This window comes from Budorcas taxicolor, chromosome 5, assembly GCF_023091745.1.
Source record: "Budorcas taxicolor isolate Tak-1 chromosome 5, Takin1.1, whole genome shotgun sequence".
In the NCBI taxonomy this organism is placed as follows: Eukaryota; Metazoa; Chordata; class Mammalia; order Artiodactyla; family Bovidae; genus Budorcas; species Budorcas taxicolor.
Genome location: NC_068914.1, coordinates 134,863,916 through 134,878,721, shown reverse-complemented (window position 1 = coordinate 134,878,721; position 14,806 = coordinate 134,863,916). Strand labels below are relative to the sequence as shown.

Below are 14,806 nucleotides of genomic sequence, written 5' to 3'. Positions count from 1 at the left end.
ACATGGATTTTGCTGCCAATTAATGGATCATAAGCGACAGTTGAAATGTCACTGATCTAAACTAAGGCCAAGCATTGTAGGATTTTGAAACAAATTATCTTATGTTTAAATAACTGTGACTTAACAAAGGCATGTACATACTACGAATGCATATTTGTGTATCGCTTGGATAACAGTTTTGAACAGAAGCTTGCTGGTGAATGTATAGCCATGGTATACAACAGGTTCATTTTGTGATCCATCCCAGCAGTCAATTTCCAGACAGCGGCATCCTTTCACAAGGGCACTAGCAAAATTTAAACAAAATAAAATTATCACTCCTGGATTATAGGTTAAACCTTTAACCATATTCCATGGACTATACAGTCCATGGGGTCGCAAAGAGTCGGACACAACTGAGTGACTTTCACTTTCACTTTTAACCATATACTACCTGGGTTTTATTGCCTACTAGTAGATCAAAACCCTCTGTGGTTTTATAGAAAAAAAATTTTTTTCATGGAGGACAACCTTAAAAATATTGCTTCTTGCTAAAATTTCTAGATAGGTTTAATTCTATCCATGATCAAGCCAACCTTTTGCTTATTTTAACTACATGGTTTGGTCCCCAGCAAAAAATGAGGGGATTGCACTGTGTCATGCCAAACCCTTTACTCAGAAGCTTGTAAGAGAAAGCTCTCTTTCAGTGGATATGGAGGCCACTTTTCACTATCTCACACTGAGTGAAATGATTGAATAATGAAACATGGGAATGAGTCGTGAAAATTTTTTCACTCAATAAAGAAATTCTCCACTTAAATAAATCTAAGGGGGGTTTCATGAATTAAAATCTTTAGCACAGTTAATATTGGTTTTTCTCTTTTAAAGAGGAGGAAACTAAAAAAATAAATAAATAAATAAATAAAATAAAGAGGAGGAAACTGAGACATAAAAAATGTTATACTCATCAGGTAAGTAACAAATGAGGGACTGGGAGGAAAGATCAACACCAGAAACTTAAATATTAATAGATAAACATCACTCTACACCACCTCTCCCAAGCAGAGATATTTTGAAAGACTTTTATCAAACTGTATCCCTCATAGGTGGGTAAGGAAATAGAGTACGAAATATAATTAAACTTAACTTTAAATGTTCACAAGGGTAGAACATTTTCTCAGAATTCAAAATTAAATTTCTGTATTTCTAAATCAACCTGTTGAAAAGGTGTATTTTCTCTCAAAAAAATATAATGAGGTATGAATAGAAATTTCCATAGAGCTATGAATGGGCTTATCTTTATAGGATTTTAAGTGGGTATATTTCTGAATTTGTGGATTTATGTATTTACTTAGATTTTAAATTATAGAAGCAATATTAATTTGTAAGTTTGATGTTATCATGGGATTATAAGATATCTTTTCTATGATTTTTCCTAAGTAATATCACCCAATCACATAGCTTTGAATGGCATCTATATGCCAAGGGCTTCCAAGCTTATTTTTCCAACCTGGATGCTTCTTCTAAACCCCAGACACATATACCCAACTGACTATCTAGCCTAGCCCTTTGATAACTAATTGATATCTCAAACTGAACATGGACATCACGGAACTTTTGCTTTTGAATCACACCCTACAATGTCTTCATCATCTCTGCAATAATTTCATCACATTCTAGGTTATCAGGGCCCAAATCCTGATACTCCCTGTCCCTCATACTTCTCTTCAAATTGCCTGGTAAATCACCTTGTTGGCTCTGTTTCCCTAAAATATTTCAAACTCAATCATGTGTCTCAACTGCTGCCTCATGAATTAACCATCTAGATCACCATCATCCCTGGACTCCTACAATATCTTCCCAAAGCATCTTCTACCTCCACTCTTTCACCATCAGTCCTTTCTCCACAGTAAAGAGTAAATTAAATTACGACATTTCCCTAAGGAAAACCCCTCCAGTGACTTCCCCTTGCAACCAGATTAAATCCATTCTCCCTTCCATGGTCTCCAAGACTCTCATAAACTTGTCTATTTCCTCTAATTCACCTCTCTCCCTTCTCCATTCACTCATTTATACCCACACTTGCTGTCTTTCTCTCTTGTAAACATGCCAAGCATTATTACTTCTTCCCTTCTTACTAGATCTTCTTCTTCTTCTTTATTATCACTCAGACCACAGCTATACTCTCTTGAGAAACCTTTCCAGAACCTTCAATTAAAGGAGCATCCGTTACCCCACAATTACCTTCTGTCACATTACCTTAGTTCATATGACTCAGTCCCTGGAAATACTGGTTTCCCGCTTTATTATCTGTCTATTCTCATGAACAAATGAGTGTTCAGTTCAGTTCAGTCGCTCAGTCGTGTCCGACTCTTTGCGAGTCGCAGCACGCCAGGCCTCCCTGTTCATCACCATCTCCCAGAGTTCACTCAGACTCACGTCCATCGAGTCAGTGATGCCATCCAGCCATCTCATCCTCGGTCGTCCCCTTCTCCTCCTGCCCCCAATCCCTCCCAGCATCAGAGTTTTTTCCAATGAGTCAACTCTTCGCATGAGGTGGCCAAAGTCCTGGAGTTTCAGCTTTAGCATCATTCCTTCCAAAGAAATCCCAGGGCTGATCTCCTTCAGAATGGACTGGTTGGATCTCCTTGCAGTCCAAGGGACTCTCAAGAGTCTTCTCCAGCACTACAGTTCAAAAACGTCAATTCTTCAGTGCTCAGCCTTCTTCATAGTCCAGCTCTCACATCCATACATGACCGCAGGAAAAACCATAGCCTTGACTAGATGGACCTTAGTCGGCAAAGTAATGTCTCTGCTTTTGAATATGCTATCTAGGTTGGTCATAACTTTTCTTCCAAGGAGTAAGCGTCTTTTGATTTCATGGCTGCAGTCACCATCTGCAGTGATTTTGGAGCCCAAAAACATAAAGTCTGACACCGTTTCCACTGTTTCCCCATCTATTTCCCATGAAGTGATGGGACCAGATGCCACGATCTTCGTTTTCTGAATGTTGAGGTTTAGGCCAACTTTTTCACTCTCCACTTTCACTTTCATCAAGAGGCTTTTTAGCTCCTCTTCACTTTCTGCCATAAGGGTGGTGTCATCTGCGTATCTCAGGTTATTGATATTTCTCCCGGCAATCTTGATTCCAGCTTGTGTTTCTTCCAGTCCAGCGTTTCTCATGATGTACTCTGCATATAAGTTAAATAACCAGGGTGACAATATACAGCCTTGATGTACTCCTTTTCCTATTTGGAACCAGTTTGTTGTTCCATGTCCAGTTCTAACTGTTGCTTCCTGACCTGCACACAGATTTCTCAAGAGGCAGGTTAGGTGGTCTGGTATTCCTATCTCTTGAAGAATTTTCCACAGTTTATTGTGATGCACACAGTCAAAGGCTTTGGCATAGTCAATAAAGCAGAAATAGATGTTTTTCTGGAACTCTCTTGCTTTTTCCATGATCCAGCGGATGTTGGCAATTTGATCTCTGGTTCCTCTGCCTTTTCTAAAACCAGCTTGAACATCAGGGAGTTCACGGTTCACGTATTGCTGAAGCCTGGCTTGGAGAATTTTGAGCATTACTTTACTAGCATGTGAGATGAGTGCAATTGTGCAGTAGTTTGAGCATTCTTTGGCATTGCCTTTCTTTGGGATTGGAATGAAAACTGACCTTTTCCAGTCCTGTGGCCACTGCTGAGTTTTCCAAATTTGCTGGCATATTGAGTGCAGCACTTTCACAGCATCATCTTTCAGGATTTGAAACAGCTCAATTGGAATTCCATCACCTCCACTAGCTTTGTTCATAGTGATGCTTTCTAAGGCCCACTTGACTTCACATTCCAAGATGTCTGGTTCTAGATTAGTGATCATATCATCATGACTATCTGGGTCGTGAAGATCTTTTTTGTACAGTTCTTCCATGTAACCACTTTGAAAATCTTGCTGACCACTGTATCTTCAGCTGACTGACTAAACTAAAGCTGAAGGCTAAATTGGTATGAACAGTATGATACATTGCAGAAAACAAAATTAAAGGTGCAGCATAGACTGCCTTTGATCTATGTAAGTCAGCTGATATATAAACATATGTATTATCATCTATAAATGCTACTTGTTTTCTTTTGGCATGAAGATATCAGAGAATTAATTTTGACCATATTTTTCTTTAAACTATAGGATGCTCTGAATAGCTAAATAAGATTTTTAAAGTCATCTTCATATTTTTCCCACACAAAATATCCAAATTGTTCAGGAAACTTCAGAGGGCCAATAATCAGGGAGAGGAGGTTGGCAGACAGGATTAGAAGGGCAGTGAATGCTAAGGACTTCCCAGGTGGTACTGATGGTGAAGAACCCACCTGCCAATGCAGGAGATGTAAGAGACACAGGTTCAATCCCTGGGTCAGGAAGATCCCCTAGAGGAGGGCATGGCAAAGCACTCCAGTATTCTTGCCTGGAGAATCCCATTGACAGAGGAGCCTGGCGGGCTGCAGTCCATAGTGTCACAAGTAGGACATGACTGAAGTGACTTAGCGTGCACACACACATGCATGATAACAATACAATGAATAAAGTATACAACCAGCCAAAGGTTGGATATTCAAGATACGCACCAATCAAAATTTCTCTACCCTGTGGTTTCTGTAACATGCATTGCCTTCCTTTACTGTGAATTACAGCCTGCTGGAGTAGAAACCACTAGGAACTTTCAAACATGTTTTAAATGTAATGGATTCAAAAATCGAAAGAAATACCTTATATATCCCCAAAGGTCACTTGGTCCCCATAATTGGTCAGATATCAAGTATGTATTATGTGAACTTGAAATAAAATAATCAGTCAATGGATGAGTCATATCTTGGTAAACATGATCATACTTATTATCAAATAGCAGACATTCAGATGAATCCATGTATCTTCTAAAACCTTCAAATGACATCTGGTGTGCTTGTTTAACTATAAAAAATAAAAAGAATGCAGAAATATCATAAATAGTATAAAAATTACATTTCAGTTTAAAGCTAGTAGCAGAGCATGTTTCTAAAGCATTCATTTAGAATTAATAATAATCTATTCTAAGTTTCTTTGGAAACAAATTTTTCTAAGGTTTTTATTTTTAATTCTTTAATTCTATCAACATTTAAGTAGACTAAATATTACTTAATCATCTCTGTTCTTTTAATATTTAAAAAATATATACAAGACTACTGTATTTAAAATAGATAACAAAAAGGAACTACTATTTAAAAAAATTTTTTTATTTAATTAAAATACATACAAGAAAAGTACATGTGTCATAGATTCATGAATTTCCACAAGCTAACCATCCATGTAACCAACACCAAGGTCAAAGAACAGAACACGACAGCACCCCAGAAGACTGTGCCTGCTAACTTCCTAGTTTTCCTCCATACCCCAACCCCCAACTGCCAAGTATATTCAATGGGATGGCTTCTAGAAGCACAAATTTGTTTTCTTTGGTTTTTGTGTTTTACATAAATGAACTCACACAATATGTATTTTTTATGACTGGTTTGTTTTGCTCAACATTATTTATAAGATTTATTCTTATAGTGGCACACAGATTTTTTTTATTCCCATTTTTATATAGTTCTCCATTGTGTGAATATACCACAATTTATTAATTCTATTCTTGATGAGCATTTAGATAATTTCCAGTTTGGGGCTATTTACAAAACTATACTGCTATAAATAACCAGCATATATCTTTTGGTGCAAATATGTACATGTTTCTATTGGGTGCATTCCTATGAATCGAATTACTAAGTCATTTGCATATAATTATCTTTAGCAAATGCTCTGTGAACTTTTTTGCTCAGTATCATATATACCAAAATTATCTATTTAAGCAGAACACTGGGTCTGGAATGAGACAACTTGGGTTAAATTCATTTATTTGTTATATATGATGAGCCTGTTAACCTCTCCCTGTCTTAGGAATGACGACAATCATAACACCCATTTGTGCATACTAGCGCTGTATATTAGATCTATAAAGGTTAGTTACTGTTGCTTTTGTTGCTGATAACTCAGTTTGCCTCATATTAAAAGTCGGTGTGAGTATTCACTTTAGAGAGTGGTCCTTGGCAAAGAATTTTATTTCTGGGAATTTAAACTACAGAAATAGAGACTCAGACAAAGCTTGATGTGCAAGAATGCTCACACTAGCATTATTTATAAAAGCAAAATAAATGGGGGGAGGGGAGGAAAGAGATTAAATCTCAAAATATGATATAATGCTAAGCAGCCATTACAAATAATGTATCTGAAAAAAATACATAGTGACATTAAGTAAATGTTTATGACCTCAGAAAAACGAAAAAGCCAGCATTCAAAATGCTATTACAATCTTACTTTAAAAAATGAAAGCTAGAAGAAAATACATAAAATGTTTATAGTGATGCAAACTAAACTCTCTATTTCAAAGCTATGCAGATTAGAAACATGCAAGTGTATGGGGCAAATGCTTCATTTATCGTAATTGTAATGATTTCCATAAATTTATTCTTTTTCCCAGTGCAATTACCAGTGATTGGCTTATAGCTCTTTGAACTATTAACTAAGTAAATATCTTTGGTAATGGAATAGAAAACAAACTCATGTTATGCCGTTAAAAACTACCAGACTGAGATGACAGTTAATCTGATGGATTTTTATATTTAAAATAAAATGAGGTTCTCCTCATTTGGTACATGTCACGTATCACTGTGGGACAAGCTTGAGAAACTTAGCAGCATTTGGGACTATAAGTTCATAATTCAAATTGGTCCCAATAAGTCTCTAAAGTGATCAATAGCCTTGTAAATGAAATGAGTGGTCTTGCCTGTGTGCAAAACTATCTGAATGGAAGCAAAGGAAGACTCAAAAGATGGACTGGATAAACAGTATAATATTATAGTTAAAATGTAAACACAATTCCAAAATGTCAGTGGCACCATTCCACTATGCCTTTGTACCTTTTAAGTTGGGCTTCCCTGGTGGCTTAAACTGTAAAGAGTCCTCCTGCAGTGCCGGAGACCTGGGTTCAATCCCTGGTTGAGCAGATTCCCTGGAGAAGAAAATGGCAACCCACTCCAGTATTCTTGCCTGGGAAATTCCATGAACAAAGGTGCCTGGCAGGCTACAGTCCATGGGGTTGCAAAAGAGTCAGACACAATTTAGCGACTAAACAACAATCATTTAATTTACCACCTGCAGGTAACAATTCGAAAGTAAGTATTCTAAAAATTTTCACTGGAACAGGGCCATAAAGTGCATGTCTGTGAACTGGTTGTTTCCAGGTGGCAATGATATAAAGAGTTTGAACCAAAACATAAATCAATTTACTTTCTTAGGGAGTCTTTGCAATTGAAAGTAAAGACTCCGCATCTGGACTCATCAGATGTGCTTAGAGACATACTTGTTTTACATTCTGATTCAAGCTCTTTCTCCTGCTGCAAACTTGCAAGTTTTAATGGAGATCAAACTCTTACTAGCACTATCTTCAGTCTTACCACAACGATGCTTAGAAGCATCCAAAGTCTTTATGTGGTACTGAGTCATGAGCCAAAATCTAGCTTATGACCAATGAGACCAACATGATTTGATCCCTGCCTATCTCTCCAGGCTCGAACCACACTGTCCTCTTCCTGTTCATTGCTTCTCCACCTCAGGGCCAACACCTCCCTTGCCTAGACCTCAGACCCTTCTCCCATTTTGTCACATAACTAGTTCTTTCTCATCATTTTCGTCTCAGCTCAAATGTTACATTCTCCACGAAGGACTCTCCTAAACACTCACCTGAGCTAGACCTTGTGGGTTGCCTACTCTCTTTATTTTTTTTTTTTTTCATAGTACATAGTACTCTCTGAAACTATCTATTTGTATGTTTAATTATTGTCAGTCTCCTTCCAACCCTTATCAGGAATATAAGACCTGGTTTGCCTCATTCTCCACTGTATCCTCAGGCCCTAAAAACATGCTTGGTTGCCACAAATAAATACTTCAGTAAATCAGGAATGTATGAGTCCATGAAGGAATGTTTTGTTTTGTTAGAACCATATCATCATGTGTTAAGCACTGGTAGCCATAAACCAGTTTGCAAAGGCAGAACTCAGCCTTTCACATGCGTGCGTGCCTGCTAACTCACTTCATCTTGTTTGACTCTTTGCGACCCTATGGACTGTAAACTGCCTGACTCCTCTGCCCATGGAATTCTCCAGGCAAGAATACTGGGGTGGGTTGCCATGCTCTCCTCCAGGGGATCTCCCGACCCTGGGACTGAACTCACATCTCTTGTATCCTGCATTGGCAGGTGAGCTCTTTACCACCAGTGCCTCCTGAAAAGCCCTGCACTTTAATATATCCCTTGTTAAATAAATATTCTGAGCTAGTCTATTAATCTCTGTAGGGTTAAACAGCATGCTTTAATAGTGCTTTTTCTGCAAATATATGAATATTGTATTATATTATGTCTTTATTATTTTAAAATAAGTATAAATGGAAAAAAATGAAGTGCTTTATCCATTAAAGATGAAACAAAGATCAAAAACTATACAAGAGATCACTAGCCAAAATAGTTATTGGACTTAAACCAGATGATTGCATAGGAAAATGAAAGAAAAGCAAAAATCTTTTAATGTTTATGAAATGTTGTAGACAATTAAGTGCAAACAACTGAGAAATGAGTGATTTTACAATGTTTTAGCTCTTCCCTAGAACTGTTTTCATTTAGCTAATTTAATATTCTATATTTTGTCAATAATATATAAACATGGAAAACTGCCTACACCTGGGTTTTTATCTTATTAATGAATATCAGGACCCTTTATTCCATTATGGTATTTATTATAATAGGATCCTTATCTTGTTTTCCCTAAGTTCATCTCTGAACACTTGAAAGATACAGAAACAGTTAAAAGGGAGGAACTGGACAATGAAAGTAAGTCATGGTTACACAACATAGCTTTCTAAAAGGTAGGTACACTGTCTATAAGTTACAAAATTATAACTGTCAATATATAATATTACCCAGAAGAAAGCTGACCCAATCAAGTTTGAATTTTAACACTTCTATTAATAAAAAGTTTGCATATAAATATTTGATAAAACTTTCAAGTACAAGCATACCTTCTTCAATAGGCTCATATTTCTGAATGATCTCAGAAGCAATACTTTCACTGAAGTCAAGTGTATACTGCTCTTGCATCAAAAATTCGACCAGGTTCTTTTCTAAAAGAATTTTCCGGTTTTCAGAATACGTGTTGAAAATCTCAATAATTTCTTCTCTGTATGTAATAATTCGATAAATTGTTCTAAATTCTTCTATGGTGATTCTTCCTTGTTTCAGCCTGTCATTATCCTACTAAAAAAATTTACTGGTAGGCTCACATTTCGAATGTAAAAAACACACAAAACAAAAATGTTAGAGTAGTTGTGTAACATATATACCAACTTATCCTGAAAAGAAGTTACATTGGATTCTCATTTTAGATAAATATATAAAACTGCATGAAATGATGCCAGTTTGGGAATGACTAGTGGATAATTACCACTTAAAACCTGGTGGCTTTATTCTCTATTACTACTTCTGCTTTGCAAATAGGTTGGATTTCACATATATGTGTTAATATATGATATTTATTTTTCTCTTTCTGACATACTTTATATGACAGTCTCTAGGTCCAACTACATCTCTACAAATGACCCAATTCCATCCCTTTTTAATGTATAAAATAGATAACTGACAGAACATATACCCATTTGGATGCAGAGTTCAGAAAAATAGAAAGGAGAGATAAGAAAGCCTTCCTCAGTGATCAATGCAAAGAAATAGAAGAAAACAATAGAATGGGAAAGACTAGAGGTCTCTTCAAAAAATTAGAGATACCAAGGGAACATTTCATGCAAAGATAGGTACAATAAAGGACAGAAAAGGTATGGACCTAACAGAAGCAGAAGATATTAAGAGGAGGTGGCAAGAATACACAGAAGAACTACACAAAAAAGATCTTCACAACCCAGATAATCATGATGATATGATCACTAACCTAGAGCCAGACATCCTGGAATGTGACATCGAGTGGGTCTTAAGAAGCATCACTAAAACAAAGCTAGTGGAGGTGATGGAATTTCAGTTGAGCTATTTCAAATCCTGAAAGATGATGCTGTGAAAGTGCTGCACTCAATATGCCAGCAAATCTGGAAAACTCAGCAGTGGCCACAGGACTGGAAAAGGTCAGTTTTCATTCCAATCCCAAAGAAAGGCAGGCAAAGAATGCTCAAACTACCCCACAATTGCACTCATCTCACACACTAGTCAAGTAATGCTCAAAACTCTCCAAGCCAGGCTTCAACAGTATGTGAATCATGAACTTTCAAATGTTCAAGCTGAATTTAGAAAAGGTAGAGGAACCAGAGATCAAATTGCCAATATCCACTGGATCATCAAAAAAGCAAGAGAGTTCCAGAAAAACACCTACTTCTGCTTTATCGACTATGCCAAAGCCTTTGACTGTGTGGATCACAAAAAATTGTGGAAAATTCTTAAAGAGATGGGAATACCAGACCACCTGACCTGCCTCTTAAGAAATCTGTGTGCAGGTCAGGAAGCAACAGTTAAAACTGGGCATGGAACAACAGACTGGCTCCAAATAGGGAAAGGAGTATGTAAAGGCTGTATATTGTCACCCTGCTTATTTAACTTATATGCAGAGTACATCATGAGGAACTCTAGGCTGGAGAAGCACAAGCTGGAAGCAAGATTGCCAAGAGAAATATCAATAACCTCAGATATGCAGATGACACCACCCTTATGGCAGAAAGTGAAGAAGAACTAAAGAGCCTCTTGATGAAAGTGAAAGAGAAGAGTGAAAAAGTTAGCTTAAAATGCAAAATTCAGAAAACGAAGATCATGGCATCTGGTCCCATCACTTCATGGCAAATAGATGGAGAAACAGTGGAAACAGTGACAGACTATTTGGGGGGCTCCCAAATCACTGCAGATGGTGACTGTAGCCATGAAATTGAAGGATGCTTGCTCCTTGGAAGAAAAATTATGACCAACCTAAACAGCATATTAAAAAGCAGAGACAATACATTGCCAACAAAGGTCCGTCTAGTCAAACCTATGGTTTTCCCTGTAGTCATGTATGGATGTGAGTTGGACTATAAAGAAAGCTGACCACCGAAGAATTGATGCTTTTGAACTGTGGTATTGGAGAAGACTCTTGAGAGTTCCTGCAAGAAGATCCAACCAGTCCATCCTAAAGGAAACCAGTCCTGAATATTCATTGGAAGGACTGGTGTTAAAGCTGAATCTCCAATACTTTGGCCACCTGATACAAAGAGCTGACTCATTTGAAAAGACCCTGATGCTGGGAAAGATTGAAGGTGGGAGGAGAAGGGGACGACAGAAGATGAGATGGTTAGATGGCATCACCAACTCAATGGACATGAGTTTGAGTAAACTCCAGGAGCTGGTGATGGATAGGGAGGCCTGCCGTGCTGCAGTCCGTGGGGTCTTAGACACAACAGAGTCAGACACAACGGAGCGACTGTACTGAGTGAGAACAGATTGCATAGCACAGGGAACTCTATTCAGTGCTCTGTGGTGATCCTAAAGGGAAAAGGAAATCTGAAAGAGGGGACATATGTATACTTATCTGTCGTTACCTTTGCTGTACAGTAGAAACTAATACACTATTTTAAAGCAACCATACCTCAATACAAATTTAAAAAAAAAACAAAAACAAAAAAACCTGGTGGCCTGGGCGCCCAGTTTAAGTAAAGAAGCAAACCCTGTTTCTCAGGAGAATTGCAGCCCATAAGTAGCTCTCTGCCCAGAAAGACTTGCCCAACTTCAGGCTGGGGTATTAATACTAGTGATTCTTCAAGACTGAGGACGTCCCTGAACCATCTGGATTTGCCTCAAACCTCGTCCTCACTGCAGTGATGACATACACCTTCCCAAGAGGTACTTAGGTGTGCTCAGTCATGTCCGACTTTTTTGCAACCTCATAGACTGTCACCCACCAGGTTCCTCTATCCATGGGATTTTTAAGGTAAGAATATTGGAGTGGGTTGCCATTTCCTTCTGCAGGGGATCTTCCTGACCCAGGAGTCGAACTGGGGTCTCCTACTCTGTAGGCAGATATTTTACCAGCTGAGCTACCAGGGAAACCTATCACTGAAGATGGGGAGTTATAATTTTGGTAGAGAAGGAAAAGAAAAGCACAAAGGGTAAATAATAAGGAGAAGAAAGATGAGGCCTGGGGAACACAGTGTCAGCAGAAGAAAAGGGGGAAGAAGAAAAGTGGTAAGCAAGAAAGGTTCAAATCTGAGTACTGAGCCTCTTAACAGCAGCCTCAATACTAATACAGGGTATCGATGTATTAATATCTCCCCTGTAGGGTAAAACTGAAGATCAAAAGCTTTATATGTCAATTGTCACCAGTCCCAGAGCCGTGGTAGACCAGGACTTGAACTAACTCCAAGGAAGGAAAGAAAAAACAATACACTATTGCCTGTACTCAAAGTGAGAAATGGAATATTTCCTGCCATATCAATAAACAAAGGATATCATCAATGATTGCAGCCCTCCAATGTGAGCTGGCAGGGGGCTTCCCTGATAGCTCAGTTGGTAAAGAATCACCTGTAATGCAGGAGACCCCGGTTCAATTCCTGGGTCAGGAAGATCCGCTGGAGAAGGGATAGGCTACCCACTCCAGTATTCGTGGGCGTCCCTTGTGGCTCAGCTGGTAAAGAATCTGCCTGCAATGCGGGAAATCTGGGTTTGATCCCTGGGTTGAGAAGATCCCCTGGAGAAGGGAAAGGCTACCCACTCCAGTATTCTGTCCTGGAGAATCCCATGGACTCTATAGTCCATGGGGTCGCAAAGAGTCAACAGGACTGAATGACTTTCACTTTCACTTTCAGTGTGAGCTGGTGAGCCCTGAGGCAGCTCAGGAAGGAAAGAACACCTGCTATCAGACTGCAGCCACTCCCCATGACCCCAGATAGCTGAGGTGCATATCAAAGGAATGATTTCAGTGAGCCCAGACACTTACATCTTCCTATACTTAGAAAAGCACTAAACTACTTAAGATATCTGGTTTTCTTTAATTTACAATGATCTTTTGACATTCAGACTACCTACACTTTGTAAAATTTCTATGTAACCTGGGTCCCCCTTGCCTCCTCAGAGCAATTCTCCCAGGATTACTTTAGATGCTACCTCCCAGGGTCAAAATCCTAAAAATCCCCATCAAACAGAACATAACTCTCAACTTTTAGGTTGCATGTATTGATTCAGTTGACAAAGGTGTATTTGCAGAAATAAATTAATGTCAAATACAAGTCTGGTCTCTCTAACTCTCTTAAATTTCTCAGTGTTTCTCCTCTGTTTTCAAGACAAAATCCAAACTATTGGCATCCAAGACCCTCAAAGACATGGTTTCTGTGCCCCACCCCGCCACCACCACTTCTTCCATGCACTTCACACTGTTCTGTGCCCTGAATCAATTACAATATAAATACCAAGCTACCCCTTGCTATTGTAAAGGCTGTTTCTTCTGTCTGGAATATTGTTTTCTTTTTTATTTAAGTTGGTTGGGAAGAGCTCCTGAAGTAGGAAATGGCAACCCACTTCAGTATTCTTGCCTGGAAAATTCCATGGACAGAGGAGCCTAACGGACTGCAGTCCATGGGGTCACAAAGAGTCAGACATGACCGAGTGACTGAGCATGAGCATGAATTTCTACTAATCTTCAAAAAAATGTCCTTCTCCTGAAGTCTTCCCTATGTCCCTCTGTGTCTCCTTCCCAGGTCATGTTAGACAGCCCTACCTAGGATTCCTAAAGATTCTATACCTGCTTCTCTACTGGGGTTTATTATACCAGAATGAAACCTTTACGCATCCCTTCTAGAACTGTCTCAGATGCAAAGCCTATCATTTGTTCCCATATCCTTAGTACGCATAGGGCTTCCCTGTTGGCTCAGGTGTTAAGTAATTTCCCTGTAATGTAGGAGACCTGGGTTCAGTCCCAGGGTCGGGAAGATCCCCGGAAGGAATAAATGGCAACCCACTCCGGTATTCTTGCCTGGAGAGTTCCATGGACAGAGGAGCTTGGCGGGCTACAGTCCATGGGATCACAAAGAGTCGAACATGACGGACTAACACTTAGTACGTAAAAGAGTGTCTGACTGAGGCCTTCAGAACTTGATGATTCTGATGAAATATGTTCATTTAATTGGAAAAGGGGACTAAATATCTCCCTAAAACTAGGGAGAGCAGGAAAAGATGCCTTTTAAAACATTTTACAGAAAATACGCAAAATCTCAGGGCCCACTGCAGGGAATATTACAGCTTTTCAAAATGTTACATATTAATCACTTATGAAGTGACTTAGCAGCAGTAGCAGCAATCACTTATAGTTTACAAAATAAAAAAAAAGAGTAATGAAATCATCTTTCTCCAGTTTACAAAAAAATAAAAGTTCATTAAGTGGTAATTTTTTGCAAGGCATTACAAAAAGAACTTTCCCAAACAATTTGTGTATAATTTTAAAATATATCTTTTGGGGACTTTCATGGCAGTCCAGTGGCTAAGACACCATGCTTCCAATGCAGGGGGCCAGGGTTTGATCCCTAGCAAGAGAACTAAACCCACATGTCATGCAGTGCAGCCAATAATAATGAAATAAATAAATAAAATAAAAATTTAAAGTTTGAATAATTTTTTTAATTTAAGAAATAAAATGTATCTTTTACCTTAAGCCTATGACCCCCATGAAGGTAGATACTTTATTCTTTTTTTATTCCCAAAGCT

General features: G+C 38.4%; 1 protein-coding gene across 1 annotated transcript in view; it reads right to left on the bottom strand.

Moving 5' to 3' along the window:
* Positions 1-14,806, bottom strand: part of PLCZ1 (phospholipase C zeta 1) — a 46,000-nt gene that overhangs the window by 26,243 nt on the left and 4,951 nt on the right. The window contains exons 2-4 of the mRNA XM_052641108.1: positions 9,109-9,340; positions 4,734-4,935; positions 142-286 (exon numbers count right to left, since the gene is read on the bottom strand). Of these exons, the coding sequence (XP_052497068.1) occupies positions 142-286; positions 4,734-4,935; positions 9,109-9,340 (579 nt within the window). The remainder of the gene's footprint in view (positions 1-141; positions 287-4,733; positions 4,936-9,108; positions 9,341-14,806) is intronic.